Here is a 22,548-nt window from a genome sequence, read left to right on the forward strand (position 1 = left end):
GGCTGGAGGCACGCTGTGTGTGTGGTACCAGTGCAGGCTGGAGGCACGCTGTGTGTGTGGTACCAGTGTTGGTTGGAGGCACGCTGTGTGTGGGGTACCAGTGTTGGCTGGAGGCACGCTGTGTGTGGGGTACCAGTGTTGGCTGGAGGGATGGAGTGCTGGGTACCACAGTGTCAGGTGGGGGATGGAGTGGTGGGTACCACAGTGTCAGGTGGAGGGATGCACACATGATGGTGTGTGTTACCACAAACAGGTAGCAAAGCAAGACAGAATCATCTTCAATGTGCGCTCAGGTTTCTGGAGACAGCAGCAAAAAATTGGCATTTTCTGTGGCTTTAGCAGAAACTACTCAAACCCTCTTCCCCAACAAGAAAAGGAACCATTAGGATCATAAAGATGCGTGTTTTTAATTGACAACTCAATCTCTTCATACAATATTGCACAAATTAAGGCTGTATCAACAATTCTATTTATGATACAAACTCATCAACATTCATATAAAACTACGAGTTGGTACATCTTGGTGGTAGGTACTTTAGTAAATAGCACAAATATTAAACTCAGCTGCATGAGACTCAGCCTTCCACAAAAGAATTCCCAGGTTACTTAAGATGTCCAACCCAAAGTCAATCAAGACCACTTAAAGAAAAACTTGGGATCCAGGTGTGGTAGCCCATGCCTCAGAACGTTGAAGCAGGAGGATTGTGCGTTCAAGGCTGGCCTGTAGTATACAGCAAAACCATGGCTCAAAAAACTGGTGATAAAAATATTTTTAAAAATTTAGCAACTTCGTTTAGGAACCAGAAAGCATATGCATACTGGCAACTGTCAGGATGGCATGTTCCGCTCCACAGGGCCGGTGCTAAGAGGAATCCCAGGCTGCAGATCTCTGTAACTACTGTTTCAAAGTTCTAAACAAACAAGATGGCAATTCACGCGAAAGGGTTTACACAAGAGTCTATTCAAAAGAAAACTAGCAAAGTCTCTATAAATTAAGAAACTCTGGTGAGAGCGCTGGCCAGGCGAGAAGCCAACGCCACTCTCCTCACCGAATGTCTCAGACAGCACTGCTGTGACCTCGAGGAAGGGAGAGCTGGGCAGGAACTGAGTAAGCAAGCTGGCTGCTTAGCACAAGCGCTTTTAACTGAAAGGTCTACAGCGAACCATCATGAAGCTCACTGAGATGTGCTAAACCAGGCCCGGTGGTGCCCAAGTTCAGATACTGGAACTCAGAACTCAGAACTGTTGAAGGGCTGGCAAACGAGGCATGTGATCATCACATTGTTGGTAAAAATGGAATGGGCCATGCTAAAGGTGAGGGAAATGAGGTCCCATTACACCATTACCCACAGTTGTCCTGCCTGAGATCGGGGGGTTGGCAAAGATTGAGAAAGGGACAGGAGACACACTCAAGCTATGCTGTGATGTAGGTACACGCCTGTTATCCCATTCCTCAATTCCCAGCAAAGCAATGGCCATGAAGCTGGTTCTAGCACAAAGCAGGCTACAGCACAAGGGCAGGCTATGAGTTTCCTGTACAGAACAGAATGACTCACGGAAATCTACGGCCTCTCAGTTGTGTCTTAGAGAGTACAGACACCATGTTTTCTCAGTTTGTGTCTTACAGAGAGTACAGACATTGTTTTTGGAACTCTTCCCACATTGGCTTGGTTTTCAAATGCGTCACTTTATTTTCACCCACGAGGCAGCCACAGGTCTGAGCACGTGATATCACATGATTTCTTCAGTAAGCGGCAAGGCAGAGCCAGCTCTCCTGGAGCTTGCAGTCCTGAGGTCTCACACGTGGAAGCTCTCACCGCAGCCACAGGTTCCCTTGATGTTGGGGTTGTTGAACACAAACTCACTGGACAGTTTGTCTTCCACATAGTCCATCTCCGTCCCTAACAGGGTCAGCTGTGCTTTCTTCTCGATGAACACTCGGACTCCTTGGGGAAAAGGAAACACATGTCACAAAGGCCGCAGCGTGCAGAGCGTGGGATCACAGTCCAGAAGTCCAGAGTCTCTAGTGGTCATTGTCAGCCACCCTACAGCTGATGAGTGACCCTGGACTTCCTTTTGGGGGGAAGTGCATAGCTTCCTGTTAGTCCAGTCTGCATCCAACCAACTCTATACATAACAGTGGAGACCCTTTGATATGTGGGAATTCCATGGTATTTCCGCAAATCTCTGTAGTTTACTCATTTTTTTTTCTACTTACTGTAGGAAAATGTGTAATTCTATGAGCTTTTAAATGCTGACATTTATGAGAGATCTGTGCCTGACACCATCAGCTAAAAATACCCACAGTACTGTTGTTTCATGGGGCATTTCTAACCAGACCATATAAACCAAGACCAAACAATGAGCCATGGACTGCAGAGCTCCAGTCTGCTGATGGCCTTACACATGAACACACACCACAAGTGAGGCTCATGTTTGAACTGATGGGAATTGATGGGAACACATGGGAACTGAACCCCAGACCTCTGGAAGAGCTGCAAGATCTTCCAGCTCCAATTTTTTATAATTTACAAAAGGCCTTTATTGAATAATTTAAGTATGATGGAAGTAGAGTTAGGAATATAATTCCTGCTTGTCTAACACAAAAAGGACTGCAAGCTACTATCAGCATGGCTCAAACGCATAGACCTGACCACAAAGCCCCTGGCTCTCCCTTTCTCCAGGACTGCAGTGTTCTTCCCTGTGTCTTACACAAGACCTTGCTAGCCCAAGCTGGCCTGACCTTATCTTGAACCGCAAACTTACAATCCCTATCACCAATAGTGGCAGCATTAAAGGCAACAAACCACACCTCACTCTTCAGCAGGTTTTGCAAGACGACAGGCTGGTGTCAAATGTAGGAACTGGTAAAGTCCTCAAGCGCACAGCCGGGGTGGCGCAGGTGTTGCTCCTGCAGAGGATCAGGCTTGGTTCTCAGCACCCAGCTCAGGCAGCTCACAACCAGCTGTCATTCCCGCTCCAGGGAGCCGCCACCTCTGGCCTCGCCAGGAGCAGCCTGCACTAATACACACATACACACACACACACACACACACACACACACACACACACACACTTCACAATACATGCCAAACTTTTCAACAGAAATGGCTGGATGGTTCACTTTGTTCTGTGGCTTTAAAATCTGTGTGTGTGGTGAGAGGCTCGGGGGTAAAAGGCGCCTTGAAAGCCTGAGTTGACACTCAGAGCCCACGGTGAAGGGAGAGAACCAACTCCCCAAAGCTGTGCCCTGACTTCACAAACTAACATGGCCTTTTAGAGCTTGTGAGGCTGAGCTGGGAGGCACCTGCTATTCTAGCACTCAGAAGCTGTGGAAAGAGACTCAAGAGTCAAGCCCGGGCTATACAGGAAAGACACTGTCTCAAAAAACCAAAACAACAACAACAAAAAAAACTGGGACCAAAACCAACCAAAGCCTTTCCCAGTGATGACCGGTTAGAGCTGAGAGAAACCCAACTTCTCCACGGATTCTCTCTGGACCGTGAGCCTCCCAGCACCAGGCTCAATGCGACCTGAGAAAAAGTCCCCTCTCTCATTTCAGTGACTGCACATAGACAATATGCCAAAGAAAGCCTGCCCGCCAAGACCGGGCACGAATGAGCACCACTCACGTGGTACCTCACGCAGACAGCAAGCAGTCTTTACATCTGTTTGTACAAGAAAAGTTTTCATAAGAACAATGTGCCCAGAAAACATTAGAGAAACAAAAAGCTGCACTGCTCACCAGAGCTGAGCATGGGAGTCCACACCTCTATCTCATCACTGGGAGGCAGAGCAGGAATTAAGGTCATTCTCACACCTGGCCACATAAGGAGTTCAGGGCTAGCCTATGCTACAAAAGAACCTATCTCAAGAAGACAAGAAAGCTCACCATCTTGAATAACTTCTTCATCAGAATCTCCTTTTGTCTTTGTGTACTCCAGGCTGTAAGAGAGGCCATTACAGCCCCTGGTTCGCACGCCAACTTTCAGACCCACCTGAAAAGAATTGAGAATACAAACTCAGTGTTCACAGTACAGGTTAAAGGATTAATGACAATCTTGGCTGCAGTCAAGTGTGGTGACTCACACCTCGAATCCCAGCACTTGCTTGTGAGGCTGAGGGATGAGGATGCTGTCAAGCTTGAGGCCAAAGAGCAAGACAAAGTCTCGAGAACAGGAAAAAGGGCTGCACTAGCTCAGAAAAGGGCTGACAGGGCCAGCTCAGGAACCCAGGGAGGATCTCCAGAGTGCGCGTGCATGTGCGTGCGCACACACACACACACACACATACACGTACAAATACAACACACACACACGCGCGCACACACAAATACAAATACCTGCACATATAAATACAATAAAATTTAAAGGGAAAAAGCAACCTTTGATATTTATTCCCACTATTCCTTTCCTCTTAAACTTGGTGGTATGCAACAGGTTTCTGGTTACACAATGCCTCTGTAAGACCAAATGTAACAGGAAACAAGTTTGAAAACAACACAGAGCACACAGGAAGCAGCACACAGCCACTGTTGTCCAGGAGAGCAGCTTTTGCGGGTCCTCCAGTCCTGGCAGCATGTGTGTCTGCATGGTTTTTATTACAGCGTATTACACGCTTTCCTCTTTATGTTGCTGACATTTGATTTTTCATAGCTATCAGTTTTAGAGAGTTTGCTTCCTGACTATAACTTGGAGTAGTGTGAGCACAGCGAACACTAGCTGCTTGTCTTACAGTTCAGGCTGCTCTGAAATGCATGACCCACCTAGCTCACCCTCCAAAGCGCGTTACCATCCCTGGCTTTTCTTTTTATTTATTTATTTTTTACCTTTTTTTCTTGTTTTGTTTTGAATAGAGGTCTGAAAAATGGTGTCAACTTGCTAGGCAGCCAGCCTGGCCCGGCCCAGAACTCATGACTTGCTTGCTCTACCTCTCAAAGGCTTGCATCCACCACAGCTGTCTTTCTTTTTAGACCAAGCTGGCCTTGAACTCAAGAGACCCAACTGCCTCTATCTCCCAAAAGCTGGAGTTAAAGGTATGCACTGCCACACCCACTTTCTTTTTCTTTTGATAGCAGAGATTTTGTCTTCAAAACCCGGGCTTCCTTTAAGAGGGTCTGCTCCACTTTTCCTATGAGGTGTTCTCTGGAGGCTTCTGTGGTTAGTGAGCATGGGGTCCATCCTGTTACCTGGCAACCATCCTGCCTTTCGAGGAGCCTCTTTCTAGGGCAGTTCAGTAAAACATTCCAAAATACCAAGAAGTCAAAGACCTCAGTAGTTTTGTGTGTGTGTGTGAATGGCGGGGATGGGGTGAAGCAAGGGGCTGAAGGAGAGGCCATGAAAGGTGCTGTTTACTGGCTTGCTTTGCTCCTCATGGCTTACTTGGCCTCTTTGGTTTTCTCTTTTCTGTCTTTTAAAAGGAATTATCTATTTTATTTATATGATTATACCATGGCTGTCTTCAGACACACACCAGAAGACAGAAGAGGGTATTGGATCCCTTTACAAATGGTTGTGAGCCACCATGTGGTTGCTGGGAACTGAACTTAGGACCTCCGGAAGAGCAGTCAGTGTTCTTAACCACTGAGCCATCTCTCCAGCCCCTAGCCTGCTTTTTATAGTACCGAGGACCACAACTTGGGACTGAAACCACCCACAGCAGCCCCTCCTCCCAGCCCCTGTCAATCACAGGCTTCCCTACAGCTCAGTGTTATGGAGGCAGTTTCTCAGCTGAGGCTCCCTCCTCTCAGATGACTCCAGCTTGTGTCAAGTTGACATAAAACTAGCCAGCACAACATATTGATATGATTTTCTAACAATATCTACCTAGCTCTCAGTATTGGTGCCTCTTCTTTTAGGCAAACAGTCAGTCACCATTTCCCTAAGTCCTGCCCACCAGGGCACTCCTGAGAGTGCCCTGTGAGACTGAGAGATGTGCCTGTGTCCTGAGCTCCATCACAGAGGAGCTCTGCCTTGCATAGCCTAGAATGATGACCTCCTTATTCCAAGTGGGAATTAGCTGTCTGGGTGAATTTCTGGAACAGAAGTACTAAGCATTTTTTTTTTAAAGTTTCTATCTCTGTACACAGAAGTCCTTAAGAAAGCAGAAGTGCAAACACGAGGCAGGGGCATTAGAGTTCTGCCAGGGTGAGGGGCATTGTACAAAAGAGTGCTGGCCTTGTGTGTCTGAAGTTCAATGCTCACTCCCAGAAACACACAAAGCAAAAGCAAACAGAGCTCCTCAGGATTTGAAAGGACAGCTTTAAGCCAGGCTTGGCAGCTCACACCTGCAGCCCCAACACTAGGGAAAAAGAGAGATAGGCTGATCTCCCTTGAGTTCAAAGGAGCCTCATTTACCTAGAATTACAATCTGGACAGGCTTAGGTAATGGGAGTTTTGGAAAAGGAGTTGTTAATGCTATAAATTATACATTTTTACACCATCAAGAACAAATATACCTTTATAAACCCGCACAACTAATTTCATGGAATTTTTGGGGGGGCAGCCTGGGGTGGTGGTGGTCTTGGTCAATTTATGTACAAGCAGAGTCAGTGAGCTGACATGTGTGTCAGCATTTAACAACTTTCAGGATGGAGCTGTGAGCAGTACAGTCCGGCTGTTCAAGAGTACCCAGAAAACAGCCTTAGGCCTAACAAATGACTGCCCATAGGCCACAGCTCAAAGCGACTAACATACCCAATTCAACTACCCTGCATGTGAGGATGGATCCTCTGTGGATTTAGTAAGTCCTGCATCCAGGTCCAGAACACTGGGCCTGGCTCACTTCTCCAACAGCCAGTAAATGATGTCTGTGGCAGACATGAAAACCCAGATACCTCTCATACACAAGGTTAGGTGAACAAATCAAACCTTCTCAGGGATATGCGCAGCCATGAAGGAGGGTGTGATAGTTTGAATATGCTTGGCCTAGGGAGTGGCACTATTTGGAGGTGTGGGCTTGTTGGAGTAGGTGTATCACTGTGGGTGTGGGCTTTAAGACCCTAATCCTAGCTCCCTGGAAGTCAGTATTCTGCTAGCAGTCTTCAGATGAAGACGTAGAACTTTCAACTCCTCCAGCACCATGTCTACCTGGATGCTGTCATGTTCCCATCTTGATGATAATGGACTGAACCTCTGAACCTGTAAGCCAGCCCCAATTAAATGTCCTTATAAGACTTGCCTTGGTCATGGTGTCTGTTCACAGCAGTAAAGCCCTAACTAAGACAGAGTGAGACCTTTAGATAATGACCTGGAAGATCTTCAGGCTGAATTATCAGGGTAAAACCAAAGTGCACCCACAGCACGTACTGACACTGTCTATGGAAGCAGGAGAAACCCACACAAGGACAAGTGCTGTGCAGGCCAGTGGTCCCCTGGGGAGGATTTTGGTCCTTACAACTTAGGAATTGAGAGGGTGACACTACCATGCAGCAGGCAGAGGCCAGGGTCACTCCAGAACATCCTTAGCCAGCCCAAAGCACACAGGTGGCCAGGAGTGACCAGCCACAGTGAGCACGCAGACAAGCTCAGGCTGATCTGTAGAGTCTGGCTGTCTAGGGTCATGAGCAGCCTGTGTAAGATTCAAGAGTCTGGGTGCAGTTCCCTGTAGAGCACCTCCCTAGTGAGGCGGGGACAAAACCAAACCTCAATCAATGAAAGCATATATACTTGCAACAAAATAAACACATTTGTCCCCAGAACAGAATTTTAGCTCTGCTAACTTTCAACAGTTACTTACATGCTCAGGTTTGTCTTTAAGAAGTTGTTTTATCTTGTTCACTGCAGAGGGGGTCTGGAAAAAAAAAAAAAGAAACAATTTATCAAACTCATCTTCTGGAGAGGTCTTCCACTACAGCAGCCGGTAATAAGCCATGTCTCTCCAGAGGACCCAGCAAAGGAAGCCACAGCAAAACCACACTCCTCCTGTGCTATCTACCCCGACAGAACCCCACGTCCCTGAGGTTATAGTTTGTGCATTTACTGCACCGTCTGTAACAAGTACACCACCAGATAAAGATGCCCATTAACAGCCAACCAATGGAAAAGCCAACCTTTTCCATCGGCTCAGTCCCCTTCAGTTCATCTGAATGTGTGGCTAGAGGGTTGCTTCTGGGATCAGACTTCCAGTGTGAGTCAACACATACCTGGGTATCCGGGTGGATGGCCACTGTACTCAGTGACAGGCCTAGGTCTGGCTGGGTTTCTTAGAATGCAGTTCACCCTAGCCTAGTAGTGTTTAGCATGAGAAAACGCCTGGATGTACAGATCAGTACCACCAGTCTCATTTTCTTGTAGAGGACGCTGGGACCTATTCTGACCTGAAACATTCCAGAACCACTTATGGGCACACTCATGAGCATGTTTTCTACTGTCTAGCTTCCCACTGGGATAATGGGTAATCCTTTCCCTAGGGTTCTTGTCAAATACTGAAATGCAGGGGAGGCAGGCCAGACAGGGAACCATTCTGGAATCCAGGAGAGGAGCAGGTACAGTACAGCCTAGCAGTGACTATAGGGAAGGTGAGAGGAATGGCGAGGAGGAAATGGTGTCCTTGCACCTTTGTGTCCATTAGCTACTCCAGCTGGCAGGATTTCTGTGCTCAAGCTTAATGAGCATCAGGCCAGTGCTGAGGGGACAGATCACAGGCACAGCCCTAGTCCAGCTTCCCTCTCTCAGCTGAAGCTTGGACAGATGATGGACAATGCCAGAACCAAATCAAGAGTCAGGGAGTCAACACTGAAACCATGAAGCACGATGTTGTGTGTGCCTCAGGCTGGGAAGGCAGCTCAGGCGGTAAGGTGTGTGTGTGTGTGTGTGTGGCTTTGCAGTCCTGAGGACCTGGGTTCAAGTTCCATAAAACAAACCAATAAGCTGGCCTACTTGGGAAGTTCCATGCCAACAAGAAGTCCAGCCCTCAAAAGGAAAGATGGGAGCGCCTGAAGAATGACTGACACTGGAGATGTCCTCCAGCCTCCACATGTATGCATCCATGAGCACATGTACAGCAACCCCTTTACACATACACCCCCCACACAAAGAGAAAGCAACGCCACACGTGTAAAGTAAGTGGCTGCTGTTTAGTGCACTATTTTAAGCTATTACATATGATACGTGTGTATTTTGTTTCATGTAGCACTGCAAAAAAATAAATAAAATAAAAGTCAATGCCGGCTGGTCTGTCAAGGCTGGAGTATAGTGCAGCTGACCAGAGAGGTGCGCAGGCACTGCATGAAGGGCAGAAGAAAGGAAGGGTAACCTCCAGTGCTACACAGAGAAACCCTGTCTCACCATCCCATTCCCCACCCCCACCCCATGACAGGCCCAGGGAATGGCACTATAGAAAGTGTGGCCCAGATTAAAGATGTATACCACCATGCCTGGATCTGGGACTTGGTTTGTCCCAGACTGACCTTGAACTCAGAGATCTCCTTGCCTGGGCCTAAGCTTTTCATGGTCACTATGCCTCAAGATCTCCACACCAAGATCCAGGTCAGGAACTTGTGTCTTCCAGCCTCAAGATCTGAATTACAGGTGAGCCCTCCAGTTCTGGATTGTAGTTCATTCCAGATATAGTCAAGTTGACAACCAGGAATAGCCATTCCCCATTCCCCCCCACCCCCAAAATAAACCACCTCTAAAAACAACACATCTAAGAGTGAGCCTTGTCAGGCAGAAGAAAGGCTGCAGTGGAGAGGGGGTGGAGAGAGGGGGTGGACCATCAGCGTGGGGCAGCAGTGACCAGCACTTAGCACACGGGTGCACATGGGAAATAAATAAAACAAACTGCAGAAGAAAACTAATACGCATGCCGAGCTCGAGACACTCATAAGAAAGATAAGATGAGACTCTGAACTTCTCTCCTGTTAGTCAGCTTTTAATGACCACAAATCAAACTAATTTCGGCTGACTTCCTCTCTCCCCACCCCTTGGTTTTTTTTCGAGACAGGGCTTCTCTGTGTAGCCCTGGCTGTTCTGGAACTCACTCTGTAGACCAGGCTGGCCTCGAACTCAGAAATCCGCCTGCCTCTGCCTCCCAAGTGCTGGGATCAAAGGCCTGATGCGGGTGATTTTTATTACATCATGCCATACTGTTCTTCTCATAAAAAAAGGCTACATCAATAGAGATACAGCCAAGTAAACAAGGTAGTTAGAGAAACTGACAGGCGAGCTTGTGCTGCTCCACCCCTGTCCCTGGAATTCGAGCACCCTGTGAGGTGAAGCTCCACAAACTGCAGTGGAGTAGAAGGAAGGAGAGACCCTGCCTCTGCTCCTAACTGAGCAGCTTAACTGGCGGGCTGCTCTTCTCAGGAGAAGCCAAGGGTGCAGAGGGCCGCCTGCACCAACCAGGGCACTGCTACCTGGTGACATCACATGTCCCGAGAGTAGACCCATGTTCCATTTCACAGTTGAAGTGGTTGCTTTATGATACAGTCTCAGAAAAGAATTAGCTTTTAAAGGTGAACTTATTTGGGAAGGGATTAAGTATGCATATCCTAATAGATCTTAAAATTACCCAAACGTAATTAAAAAAGAAAAGAGTAATTTTAGTGAAAATAAAGGTTTGTCAAGGAAAACTAGAACATTTTAAAATGTGCTTATTTACTGTCCTTCCAAGCGACTGCCATAAGCACTTCCCTTCCTGTTTCCAGGTGTCCATCACCTTTCCTGGGAGAGTGCTGAGGAAATAGATCTATTCTCCGTCCAGAGAACAGACTCCCGAGCAGTCTTACAAGGGAGGCTGCATAGGCTGCTGCAGCTTACAGCACGGGCTGCTCTCTGGGTTTGGCTCCCAGCACCCATGTGGTGGCTCACTACCATCTGTAACTTCAGAGAATCCAACAACCTCTTCCAACCCCTGGGACGTGGGGTCGCCAGACACTCAAGCTACATATACACAAGCAAGACACTCATAGACATAGAAACAAAATAACCAAAAATAAAAAGCTTAGAAGGCACAGCTTAGGGAACCATGACTGTTGGAGCTAGACTCTGCCGTGGAGCCTGGGTAGAATGCATGGGTAAGAGGAGAAAATGAAACTCACTGCACTGTCTGATGAGAACACAGGAGTCTTCTCAATAACTGGGTGTGAGTTTTATCCCCATAAGCTTTTCTTAAGTTGCCTACTTTGGTGTGTTTTTTTTTTTTTTTTTTCTTTTCTCAAGTCTCAGAAAACATTTAGACAGTGGCTGCCTGTAATTCTGGCTATTGGGAAGCTGAGGCAGGAGGATCATGAATTTGAGGTCAGCCTGATATACACAGCTAGTTTGTCTCAAAACAATTTCAACACGGAACAAAAGTAAGCTATGCAGGCCATCTCCACTGACATGGACACTAACATTCACATCCTGTACACAGGAAAAGGCACACAAGGAAAAGTATTAAAAGGACCTGAATGTCTGCAAGCTGCTGTCAAGTGACCAAAACTGTCTTCCCTTTGTGTTCCTCCCTGAGGAGCTGTTACTAAGGAGCTCTCAACTAAAAAGGGGGAGAGGGGGAGGGAGGGACGGACAGACTGTTTAAAGTGGCCAAGGGACTGCTGTATTTCCACCTTGTTTTGGAGACAGACTGTGCATCCCAAGCTGGTCCTAGTACTTGACCCTTCAGCTTGTGTGAGCTGCCATTGTTCAGCTAAGGGACTGCTCGGATTAGTCAAAAGAACTGCATGGGTCGGACAGAGCTCCTGATGGGACTGCCCTTTCTGTTCACGGTATAGAGCTGAACTTGGTACTAGAAAGATGGTAAGCACCCCCTTGCTTCAGACCCTGGCAGTGGGGAGGTCTTCCCTGAATACCACTGCAAGTCTGGCAGCTTTCTACTATGTCTGCATTCCCAGACCAGCTCAACCTGAACCTTCCCAAGAAATCTACCAACAAGTAAGGGCTCAGAATTCAGATTACTGAAATCCTGTAAAATCTAATAATGCCTTTTAATCCGCTCCTGTGTAAACTACCATAGGAACACGGCTGCTTAAAGTGAGAACATATTGAAGATGTTTTAAAAAATTTTTTTCAAAGGGCTGGTGAGGTACTTTGTCAGGTAAAGGAACTTGGGACCCACACGAGGAAAGGAGGGAAGTGACACCCAGAGTTGTCCTCTGATCACACAATCACTAAGGCACGCATGACCACACATACAAAATAAATACATTTTAAATATTAAACATGCAAACCAAACAATTATTCCAAGGCTGCTTTTTTTTGGGGGGGGGGTCAGAATGCTGGGAAATGCACTTCAGGAGCAAATGTTTCAGAACTGCTCACATGGCCTGGGGCTGGGCCAGTAGGGTGGCTGATGGCCTGCCCCCACCCCAGCACTGGGATCACAAGTGTGCACCACCCCCGCCCCACCCCCCAACTTTAGCTTTTTTGTTGTTGTTATCTGGGAACTGGAGAGGAAACTCAGGCCCTGAGCTTCACAGCTCATTCTCTGCCAGTTTAGCCCTCGCCCCCACACAGGCTCCTCCCCCTGGCCCGTGTTTGTTATAGCTATTAATCTTACAACTCTGTGGTTAAGGCGCAATTAAATATTTGCAAGGGCTACTAAATTAATGACCAAAGAGTTAACAACTGTAACACAAAACAAAAAATCTCTCTTTACAATGAACACACAATACCCCACTCTCTTCTCACGCCAGACCCTAAAGCGGCTTCTACCACCGGACTAGAAACCTGGTTGTAACTTGCACGTTTTCCTGGTTATGTTTCTAAACCAGAGGCACGTGCTAGTTGCTGTTCCAAAGATCTTCTGGCCCTACTCCAGTGAAGTAACATGTCCTTATACACACCCTGAGCCCCTCTCTACCAGGCTGCGCTGGGGAGCTAAGCGTCCAGAGTCTTCTACAGTACATTGTATACTACAGTATACACTACAGTGCATACAGAGTGAACTAGGTTCTCAGTGCACACAACATGCATGCTAGCTAGGCCCCACCGCTCGCTCCCAAGCGGAGCTTTGTGAGGATGAGCCTCTCATCATGAAAGTTGACTACCTCTGTCCTGTACAATGATGGAAACAAAGCTGCCCATCAACCAGGAGGCAGCTTTCAAAGTCTTCAGTCACGTTTGACTCTGGTGCCTGCAAATTCAACTCTAGATATATGGGGGTGGGAAGGAGCCCATTGTTTTTGGATGTGGTGAGCTGGAGCCATTCTGGGTTTGCAGATCTTACCAGTCTACACCACAGTGTAATGGCTATTCCTGGTTGTCAACATGACTCTATCTGGAATGAACTACAATCCAAAGCTGGAGGCCTCCCCTGCAATCCAGAGCTTGAGGTTGGAAGATAAAAGTTTCTGACCTGGATCTTGGCATGGAGATCTTGAGGCACAGTGGCCAAGAAAAGCCTAGGCCCAGGCAAGGCAGTACATACCTTCAATCCCAGGAGACTAAGGCAAGATCATCTCTTGAGTTCAAGGTGGTACACACTTTTAACCTGGGCCACACCTTCTGTTAGAGACCTACAGGAGGACACTGGGAGGAAGAAAATTCACTTTTGCCTTGCTTGCACTTACTAGCCAGCACATCTGTTGGCACCTACTTCTACAGAAGACCAGCTGAAACAACTAGTCTTGTGGGACTGAGCAACTACTCGATCCTTGGACTTGCCATTCACAGCTGACCGTTGTTGAGGAGTTGGACTACGACTGTTTAAGTCATTGTAACAAATTCCTTTACTATATAGTGACTACCCATAAGTTCTAGAAAACCCTGACTAAAAATACACACAGCCCAATGTGCCAGCCCTCCATTCTGTCCACGCCTGGCATCAGCTAACAGATAGCTGGTGTCTGTGTTTTATGTCACGCCTTTCCTGGCCATGCCTGACTTCTAGTAGATGTTGCAGAATGTCAGACTCCCTGCTGTCAGGCTGATGTACTGGCCAAGCAATACCTAACTCATATCACTCTTGTTTACTAGTTATCTCTCTCTCACACTTGAGGCCTTTGGTCACCTCGTTGCTTTTGCATTTGCTATGTGCTGGGGTTCAAAATGTTTACCAGACACTTGAAAAACAAGTACGAACCACGACGCCTGCCAACAGCTGTGCCTATGAAAATCAGGGAAAGGTGATTCTAGGATCAAGCCTAACACCACAGACTCTACAGCTGAGTTAGGCTTCGCAGCAGAGGGTGTGAATTGAGATCTGCTATACATAACGAAACAGAAGATTACAAAGCACAACACAGGCCAGGACTGTGCAAATGAGATGTTACTCCTGGAAGGAATGGCCTACGGAGGGTGCGACCCAGGCAACTCAATTATTTCTTGTCATGAAAAACTGCGGGTCATGACAATGTATGCTTAAGAGGTAGAAACGGGGGCGGGGAGTGGGGAGGTGGAGGGGGGGAGAAGGGGCGGGTCGAAATTTCCCAAGTAACACGTAATAGGTCAAATGGTGATTTAAAAAAAAAAACAAAAAACAAAAAACCTAAGCAAGCAAGCAAACAACGACAATAACAACCGCCACCTGTCCTGTGTTCGACTTTTCTGGAATTTATTATTTGTATGAGGATTCTACTCTATTCTCAGTAAGATGAACATAGTTTGCACAATCCTAGAATCCATGACATACCTGCGGAGACAAAAACTAGCTGGCCCCGGAGGGAAAAGCAACACAGAATGCAGTGTGATTATTGGGGCAAACTGAAGGGCCAAACAATGACCTATCCTATAAACAGATTATCTCATTTGTTCACGACTCCCTTCTATTTTGCTTCAACTAACTATTGGCAAGAGCCCCTCTTAGGACTCTGGGTGGAGCGGATTCCGCGGTGGCGTCTGGACCGAATGAATCCGGGTCTCACGCTGTCCCGATCCTCTGGGGCTGACGCCTCCTGGGAGGTTATGCGGAGCCGCGGCGTTCCCTGCGTGACCTTTCTCCCGGAACGCCGTGACCTCGGCGGCAAACTGCCGTCCTCCGCCCGGGCCGCCCGGTGGCAGCGCCCACAGCCCGTCCGCCCCATCGAGCTCCGCGCGCGGCCCGCCGGGAGACCCTAGTCCGCGTCCAGGTTTGCTCTGCACCCCGGGCCGCCGCTGCCGCCGCCACCTCCCCGCGGACGCCGAGGTGACTCACCAGTGTGAGCGCCGCCCGCGTGGGCTGCAGTTTTCTCTTGCTCACAGCCCGCACGGTGGCGCGGACCAACGACGCCGACATGTCCACGTCGCGGCACCCGCAGCCTCCGGCTGGAGCGTGGGGACTCAGCTTCTCTCCATGGACACGGCGGGCACTTTGACGCCACAAGCTCCTGCGCAGGCGCCACAGGCCCCGCCCCCAGTCGCCCGCCCCGCTCCACCATTGGACAGTCCGGGTGATTGACGGGCCGGGCCGATTGGCCGTCATCTCTGACGAGGCACGGGAGGTGACCTGTGACCTTGCGGGCTTCGCGGTCACTGCGCTACCGGAAGTGGGATGGCTCCTTCCGTATGGCGTACACTAACGACAGACCCCCGGAAGTGGGGACACGGTTCTGTGATCCTGGAACTGCTTCGACAGTAAAGCAAGCGGGTAGACACCATACGACAGGTTTCCAGTTATTGAAATGTCACTCTTGTGTAGCAGTTTGTGTCAAGAAAACTGAGCACGTTACGTAGCTACCAGCCTCCCATGGAAGCACGGGCATGGTGGCTCTATCCGAGCCTCTGAGAGCGAGCGCCCTGGGCGCTACGTTAGCACCGGTTCTTGATTCCCGATCCCGGGCCCCGTGCACGTTTGGCTAGCCTTTCCTGCTAGCGGGTCCCATTTGATTAGCTGTGTGCCTGTCACCACGCCTCGGCTTCCTTCGCGGCCCGTGATGACGTAAGAACGGGAGCTCCTTTATCTCGGAGCAGCAGCTGGCCCCGTGCGGGAACTCGGTGGGCGTGGGGAGTACTGAGGGGTTTGCTAGCCCTGATCGCCCCCTTATGGTTCCAGGAAGGCCTAGGTAGGGAAATGGATTCGGCCTCAGGTCTAGACTGAAAGAACAAGTGTTTTCTTTCCCAGTGCGATCTCACTGGTCTATGACTAGAAGGGGCAGTTTCCCGACCGAAATGGGGACTTTGCCATGCTGGAACATTGACAGAGTAAGACAGACATTCTACATTCTGCCTCAACCTACCCAGGAGCTAAGAAAATGTTCTGACCCTTTCTTCATAGCTTTACAAAGAGTGGGTACACCATGTTTTCAACTCTATTTTTAATGTCTGAACACTGTGAACCCCACTCGGTCATTGATCTCTCACTTGCAAGGATTTTGTTCCACTTGGGAAGATATCCTCTCCTTAAGATAGAAGCCACCTTTGAAGCAAAAAAAAAATAGACTGAATTTTTTTTTTTTTTTTTTTTTTGGTTTTTCAAGACAGGGTTTCTCTGTACACTGAAAACACATCTTTTACCAGGAAGCTTGCCAAAGCAGTTCACAGTGAGCAAGTGACTGTTAAAAGGTGAGGATCGGGTGTTCAGAACTCCTGCTGTAAAAACTGGATTCTGAGTTTCCGCTGTTTTAAAACAGAACAGGGCATCGGCCCTGCCTCTGTGATTGCTTGCAGAGGAAGCTTTGACTTGGCCATGGCTGAGAGCCTGCTATCTTATCCTCTGAGAAGCGTGCCTCACTTGTCTAATGGTATCAGTATAAGCCATCAAAAACGCCAGGCTGCTGGGCAGAATCAAAATGTAGGAAACCTTTTTAAGGCTAGAAGAAAACATGACAATTCTGTTTAATTTTAGGGGTAAGTACACTCCCCTCCCTCAACAACCGGCAAAGCATCCAAGTAGAAAATAACTACCAAAGGTTGGTCTGGCCGCGCATTTCTTCTCCATTCTAGGGGCAGAGGGATAAACAACACTAAGGGCTTTTTCAGTAGGCGTGGCAGCAGAGGGATAAACAACACTAATTTTCAGTAGGCTTGGCCCTGTCCCAGCCAGAAAGCAGTGCTGTCACTTCACAGCCAGAGGCAGGAGGAAAGCAAGCAGGAAGGCAGCTGAGCAGTCACGCAGCAGGGAGGCCCCGGTTGCACAACCCATGGGTTTGATGGTCACCATTTTTATTTTTTTACCATGATTTCCAATTTCTTAATGATTTCCATTTTGACATGACTCTTCCACATAACTAGACTATGACCAGTCTAGTTCACACATATAAGCCTCTCCTGAGCCTCCCTCGTTGTACCAATGTCCTTAGCAAGCTCTCTCTCTGCCCCCCAGTCTCCTGCTCGCACACCCTAGACCCAGTGCACAGCTATCAAAGGGGAACAGCATTGGGCACCCTATTAAGGAGATCTGTACTGTCAGAGCTTTGGTTGAATTTCTAATGACTCTTTCATAAGAAAATAATGTGGATAAAATTACATGTTCAAAGTTCGATTTTATTTCAAAATGATAAATAAACCGGCGTAGTTCTGACTCTGTACTATTTCAGAAAGGCTTGTGAAGTTCATTAACAGTTTAGAGAGGGCTCCAGTCAGACCAGAAGGTTGCCAATCAAACTTGTGATTGGCAGAGACAGCAGCCTCTTTGATCTTCAGAGGTTTGTAAAAGCTCTCCACCCTAATTTCTGTGTATCATAAAAAGTAAAAAGCACTTTTATTCTGTCCTTTTCTCCTTTAATTTTTCTTTTTTAAACCAGCAAAAAAGGACTACTTATTTTTATGACTTCATTTTTATGAGCACAACAGTTCTGTCAATTACTTAGAGAAGGAAGCCCTCAGAGATGTGTCAGCGGTGCTGTGGTCGTCCACCGAGGCCCACACTGACAGGTGCTTGCATTCCATGCTATCATTTCTACAAAGAGCCATGAAGAATGCTTGTAGACCCTATGTACAGCAGTATAGTCCACATGTCCTTGATGTGCGTCCATACCACGATCCAGTAACAACAGAGAGAATCCCCTCTTGGAAATCAAAAAGGGGATGTGTAGGGAAAAGAGGGCTAACTCCTCTGGTGAGCAGCACACTATTTTTAGAGTGCTTTGAAAGAACTAAAATCCATGACGCTGTAGTCATTGAATACTGGCCCTCAGTTATATTTTTCTTTTAAGTTGACTTTCTATTAAAATCTTCAAATCTCTGGAGATTGGTGGTATAGTTAGACTATATTAAAATTTTTCTTTTCCTTATTAACAATTTCATTAAAATTTAAAAAATTACGATGCCCCTCAACTGTTACGTTGAAGCCTGATCTGTGTCACTGTGTCCTGTGCCATGAACCTAATTTCCCAAGTGGCCATGGACACCTGAGTGGCATTTCCAGTGCTGCAGTTCCTTCCCTCATGATTCCTGCTGGGTCCTCTTCACTGAGGCTCTCCCCTGAGTCATATATTTACTGGAAAGGCTACCTAGGAGGGAAAACAAAATCCAACATAAATGAAAAGAACGGTGTTTGAGCAAAGTCACACAATACTTATTGTCAGTTACTGATAGACACGTGTCCCACCACAAAGGGCATTTGTCCTGAGTCGAGCAGTTAGGCTAGGTATAAACAAGTGCACAGCCATCAGAGGCGCTGGGCAGTGCTTAGGCACCGCTTCCTCAGTGCTGGTAAGGTACAGCCCTGAGGCTGGAAGAAACATTTTGAAAGTTCTTTACATAGGATATCCTTTTTGTTTGTAGCTCACAGATTGCAAAGAGATCACTGGCCAAAAATTAGTACCTCATACCATTACCCTTTAGAAGTCTAGTAATACCTTATGGATGTACAAGGAGAAAATAAAATTCTCTGTACTTAATTAGTAGTGAAGCCATCCACAGCTTAAAACATGTTCTGGAGTCTGAGCACACACAAGAGGGAATGAGAGCCCATGTGACTACGACTGTACAATGAAGGCTCTAATCAAACCAATGGAAGGAATGCAAAGGGTTTAGTAACTGGTACCATGCCAGCTACAGGTTTTAAAAGCAGAATCTCATTGTGAGGCCTTGGATGGCTTAAAATTCATTATGTAGCCCAGGCTAGCCTAGAATTGATAGAGATTTGCCTGCTTCTGAGTGTGGGGATTAAATACTATGCCATGACCACCACACCTGGCTAGTACCCCTAACTTCTGAGGGGGAGAAGGAAGCTAGCTCCCTTCTTAAACTGTCACTCTTGTCATTTCCAAATGAAGTGCAGAATTAAATGTAAGTAAAAGAAGTCAAAGCGGAGCAGTTGTCCACATTTTCAAAAGCATGGACACAACTTTCCCAAAGCAGCAGCTTTAGCAATGCCCACCACACAAGCTTTCTCTTTATTTCATTTCAATCAAATGGCCTGACATTTTAAAATTTAGAGACATTCTAAAAGATTGGTAGTTATCTGCCCCATTTATGTATATTTATATAACTTTATCACGGACTAGAACTTTAAGGCCTATTAAAACAACAACAATAACAACAACAACAAAAAAATCACACCACTACCAAACCATTTTCCTGCCATATGACTGTGTGTATGAAATAGTTTCATGTTTGTGAATGCGTATATGTGTTTGGACACAGTGTGTGTGTGTTAACATGTGACAGCTGTCACTAACTTACTTTCTGAGCTATTTTATTGGCAAGAACAAATCTTAGCAATCTATAATTTTTTTCTTGTAGAAAGCAGAATACAGTTTGTAATAAAATTTCCCCATAATAAATTTAAGTTAGTAAGTTTTAGTTGTAGGATTTTTATTTTTACTGAGATGAATAACTAATAACTTCTTTATATCTAAGTATATGTTAGCTGGCCATGGCATTTCTTGGTCTATAACATCTACATTTTTTCCACTTTTTTAAAACTTGAAAAATTATAGTAAAACTCAACTTTAAAGATGTGTAACCTCTTAAGCCCAGCAGTGCTGCTCTGTGTGGACTTGGGACAGTGTGGGGACCAGGAACCTTTTCTGCACTCACACTCACACAGCTGCTCAAGTGTTTGCACGCAGCTCCTCAGCAGGCAGCTCAGAGCCGAGAGAGCTGAGGTGTGTGCAGGGCAAGGGGCGCCCCCAACCCATGGAGTGGAAACCAGAAACATGCAATAAACTGTTCACACTCCCTGTTCCTTCACGTGCCTGACATCGGGAACATCAGTACTTTCCTGTGTGAAATGTTTTGGGAATATCTGCTTAAGGTCAAAGTTGCTCAAAACAGCATGCTAACATGTACATCTTAGATCTTCAAACTCCCAGATCTACAGGGAAAATGAAGCCACTGACTGGTGCTGTCTGTGGCTCACACACTCCCAGAAAGCTAGGGTCATCTGAAAGTCAGTGTGGTTATGTGATATAGCCCACCTCTCTTCCCCACCCACGACCAGCTTAACTGTGGGGCACCATTCCCCTTTCACTCTGTCTACTGGGCTTGGAGGGTATCCAACAGCACTCTGATTGTGAAATGGTGCGCTCCATGGAGAACGGTTACGGCTCGTGCTGAGCGGTACTGGAGCTCCTGTTCCCTTAAACCTCTTCCTGCTTGTCTGTCACGTACAATGTCTAAGTGCAGTTAAGATTTGGAGAGTTCTGTTTCCTTCAAGTCACATGCCCTTATTCTGCAAACCAACACAATTCCCAAGTACTTTAAATTTTATGTAAACAGATACGACACCAGGGCTGGGAATGTCACGTAGACAGCAGAGTGGCTGCCCACCATATATGAAGCATTACATGGGGCATCCAGGGCCACATGAGACCCTAGCTTAAAAAAAAAAGTTCTCATTATTTCAGTGTTTCCCTTCCTCATTAAAGAAAACTAAAACAATCGCAAATACTTAAGGTCATGCCTTTTGGTGCTGAAAAAAACTTAAGGAGTCAAACACATTAACAATTCCACTATTTTTCCCCCCATGAACTGCATTCATAGTAGAAATAATAGCCCAAAGCTTCCTCAACTTTCCCAGAGTGGTCAGTGTCCTTGCTTCACAGAAGAGGGAGAAAGGCCAGAGAGACAGCGTATCCTGAGGGGCAGGTGAAGACTTCTTGCTCTACCAAAGTCAGCATTAACAAGTCAGTACTTTCCCTAATATTAGGATGGCATTCCCTAAATCCACAATGGATGTCTAATCTGTGTTCTACATGTTATGACACACCCACTCCGTGACACTGCTGTAGTAAAAGTTCTGTAAGTGCTGTCACTAGAAATCTCACTTTTCTGTGTTGGGGACGGCTCAGCAGTTAAGACCAGGTTTGGTACTTATGGCCCACACAGTGGCCTACAAGCATGTGTAACTCCAATTCTAGGGCATTCAACAACCTCTTCTGACCTCCACAGGCACCATGCACACATGAAGTACACATAGGCACACACAGGCAAAACATTCATGCACATAAAAAGACCTCCCAGTTAATTTTTAATAAATGACACAAGAACTTAAAAGGGACGATTGCTCATGCTCTCTGGGCTTAACTGCCCATTGTTAGCCTCATTTAAAAGAGGTAAAGAGAGACCAGGGCTGGCTGATTAAGCAAAGCTACTTAGGCTGTCCCAGGAAGGACTCTGTTTACATTGTCTTACAGTTTTGTTCTTTCCTATGATATTGCTGAAAAAGTCACTTTTACCTCTTTTTTTGAGAGTCAGAAGAAGACTTGAAATACTAGCAAAAGACCTTCTTACCCTGGTATTACACCATGTTCTCTTGAGCAACCCTCCATAGGCCTGAGATATGGCAGAAGGGAGCTCTGCCCTTCACACCACAGCCCAGGCTAAGCAGGCTCCCATTCCTTTTCTTGGTATTCTGAACCTAGCTCCCAAAGCCTAGGTTCTCTGCAAAGGCTTCACTGAGCTCAGATGCTAAGCCTGGTGCTGAACTCAGTTTCCACACAGAGCTCCAAGGAGCACCTAGCCAAGCACTTCCTTTACGTGTACTCTGAGCTCAACTCTGGTGCTTTCTGCTCCTTCTTTGACAATCTTTGTTTTTTGATTTCCATGGTCCACATGCATCCCTTTCTTCCATGTGCTTTTATTTGCTAGAAGATCTTCCTGAGTATAGGGGTTTGAAATGCAATGGCCACAATAACAATATTACACTCTTCTGCAGCCTGGACCAGTTAAATGCCAGCAGGCTCATTGTAATGGCTATTTTCGGTTGTCAGCTTGACTATATCTGGAATGAACTACAAACCAGAATTGGAGGGCTTACCTGTGATCCAGATCTTGAGGCTGGAAGACACAAATTTCTGACCTGGATCTCAGCATGGAGATCTTGAGGCACAGTGGCCATGAAAAGGTTAGGCCCAGGAAAGGCAGTACATGCCTTTAATCCCAGGAGACGGAGGCAAGGAGATCTTTGAGTTTAAGGTTAGCCTGGGATAAAAAACAAGTCCCAGATCCAGGCGTGGTGGCACACATCTTTAATCTGGGCCACACCTTCTGCTGGAGACCTACATAAGGACATTGGAAGGAAGGTTCACTCTTCTTCACCTGCTTGCACTTTCTTTCCAGCACATCTGTTGGAACCTGTCTCTTCAGGATTCCATCTTATACAGAAGACCAGCTGAAACAACTAGCCTCGTGGGACTGAGCAACTACTAGATCCTTGGACTTCCATTCACAGCTGACCGTTGTTGGGGTAGTTGGACTACAGACTGAAAGTCATCACAATAAATTCCCTCAATATACAGAGACA

The 22,548-nt window shown here is 46.8% G+C and overlaps 2 protein-coding genes across 5 annotated transcripts in view; both read right to left on the reverse strand.

Moving 5' to 3' along the window:
• Positions 1–386: 386 nt before the first annotated feature.
• Positions 387–15,259, reverse strand: Isca1 (iron-sulfur cluster assembly 1). The gene is made up of 4 exons (XM_021181018.2): positions 15,073–15,259; positions 7,738–7,791; positions 3,893–3,998; positions 387–1,946 (listed from the first exon to the last, which is right to left on the reverse strand). Exons 1-4 carry the CDS (start codon positions 15,151–15,153, stop codon positions 1,798–1,800), a joined length of 390 nt encoding a protein of 129 aa, XP_021036677.1. The 5' UTR covers positions 15,154–15,259; the 3' UTR covers positions 387–1,797.
• A 1,742-nt stretch (positions 15,260–17,001) lies between these two features.
• Tut7 (terminal uridylyl transferase 7) overlaps positions 17,002–22,548 on the reverse strand; it is a 51,808-nt gene continuing 46,261 nt past the window's right edge. For all 4 annotated transcript variants that reach the window (XM_021181017.2, XM_029468616.1, XM_021181015.2 and 1 more), the window contains one exon: positions 17,002–18,307. Coding sequence is in view for 2 of the 4 variants with exons in the window: in XM_029468616.1 (XP_029324476.1) it covers positions 18,240–18,307 (68 nt within the window). In the remaining 2 variants the exon portion in view is untranslated. The remainder of the gene's footprint in view (positions 18,308–22,548) is intronic.

The sequence above is a fragment of the Mus caroli genome, chromosome 13 (genome assembly GCF_900094665.2).
Source record: "Mus caroli chromosome 13, CAROLI_EIJ_v1.1, whole genome shotgun sequence".
Taxonomy (NCBI): Eukaryota; Metazoa; Chordata; class Mammalia; order Rodentia; family Muridae; genus Mus; species Mus caroli.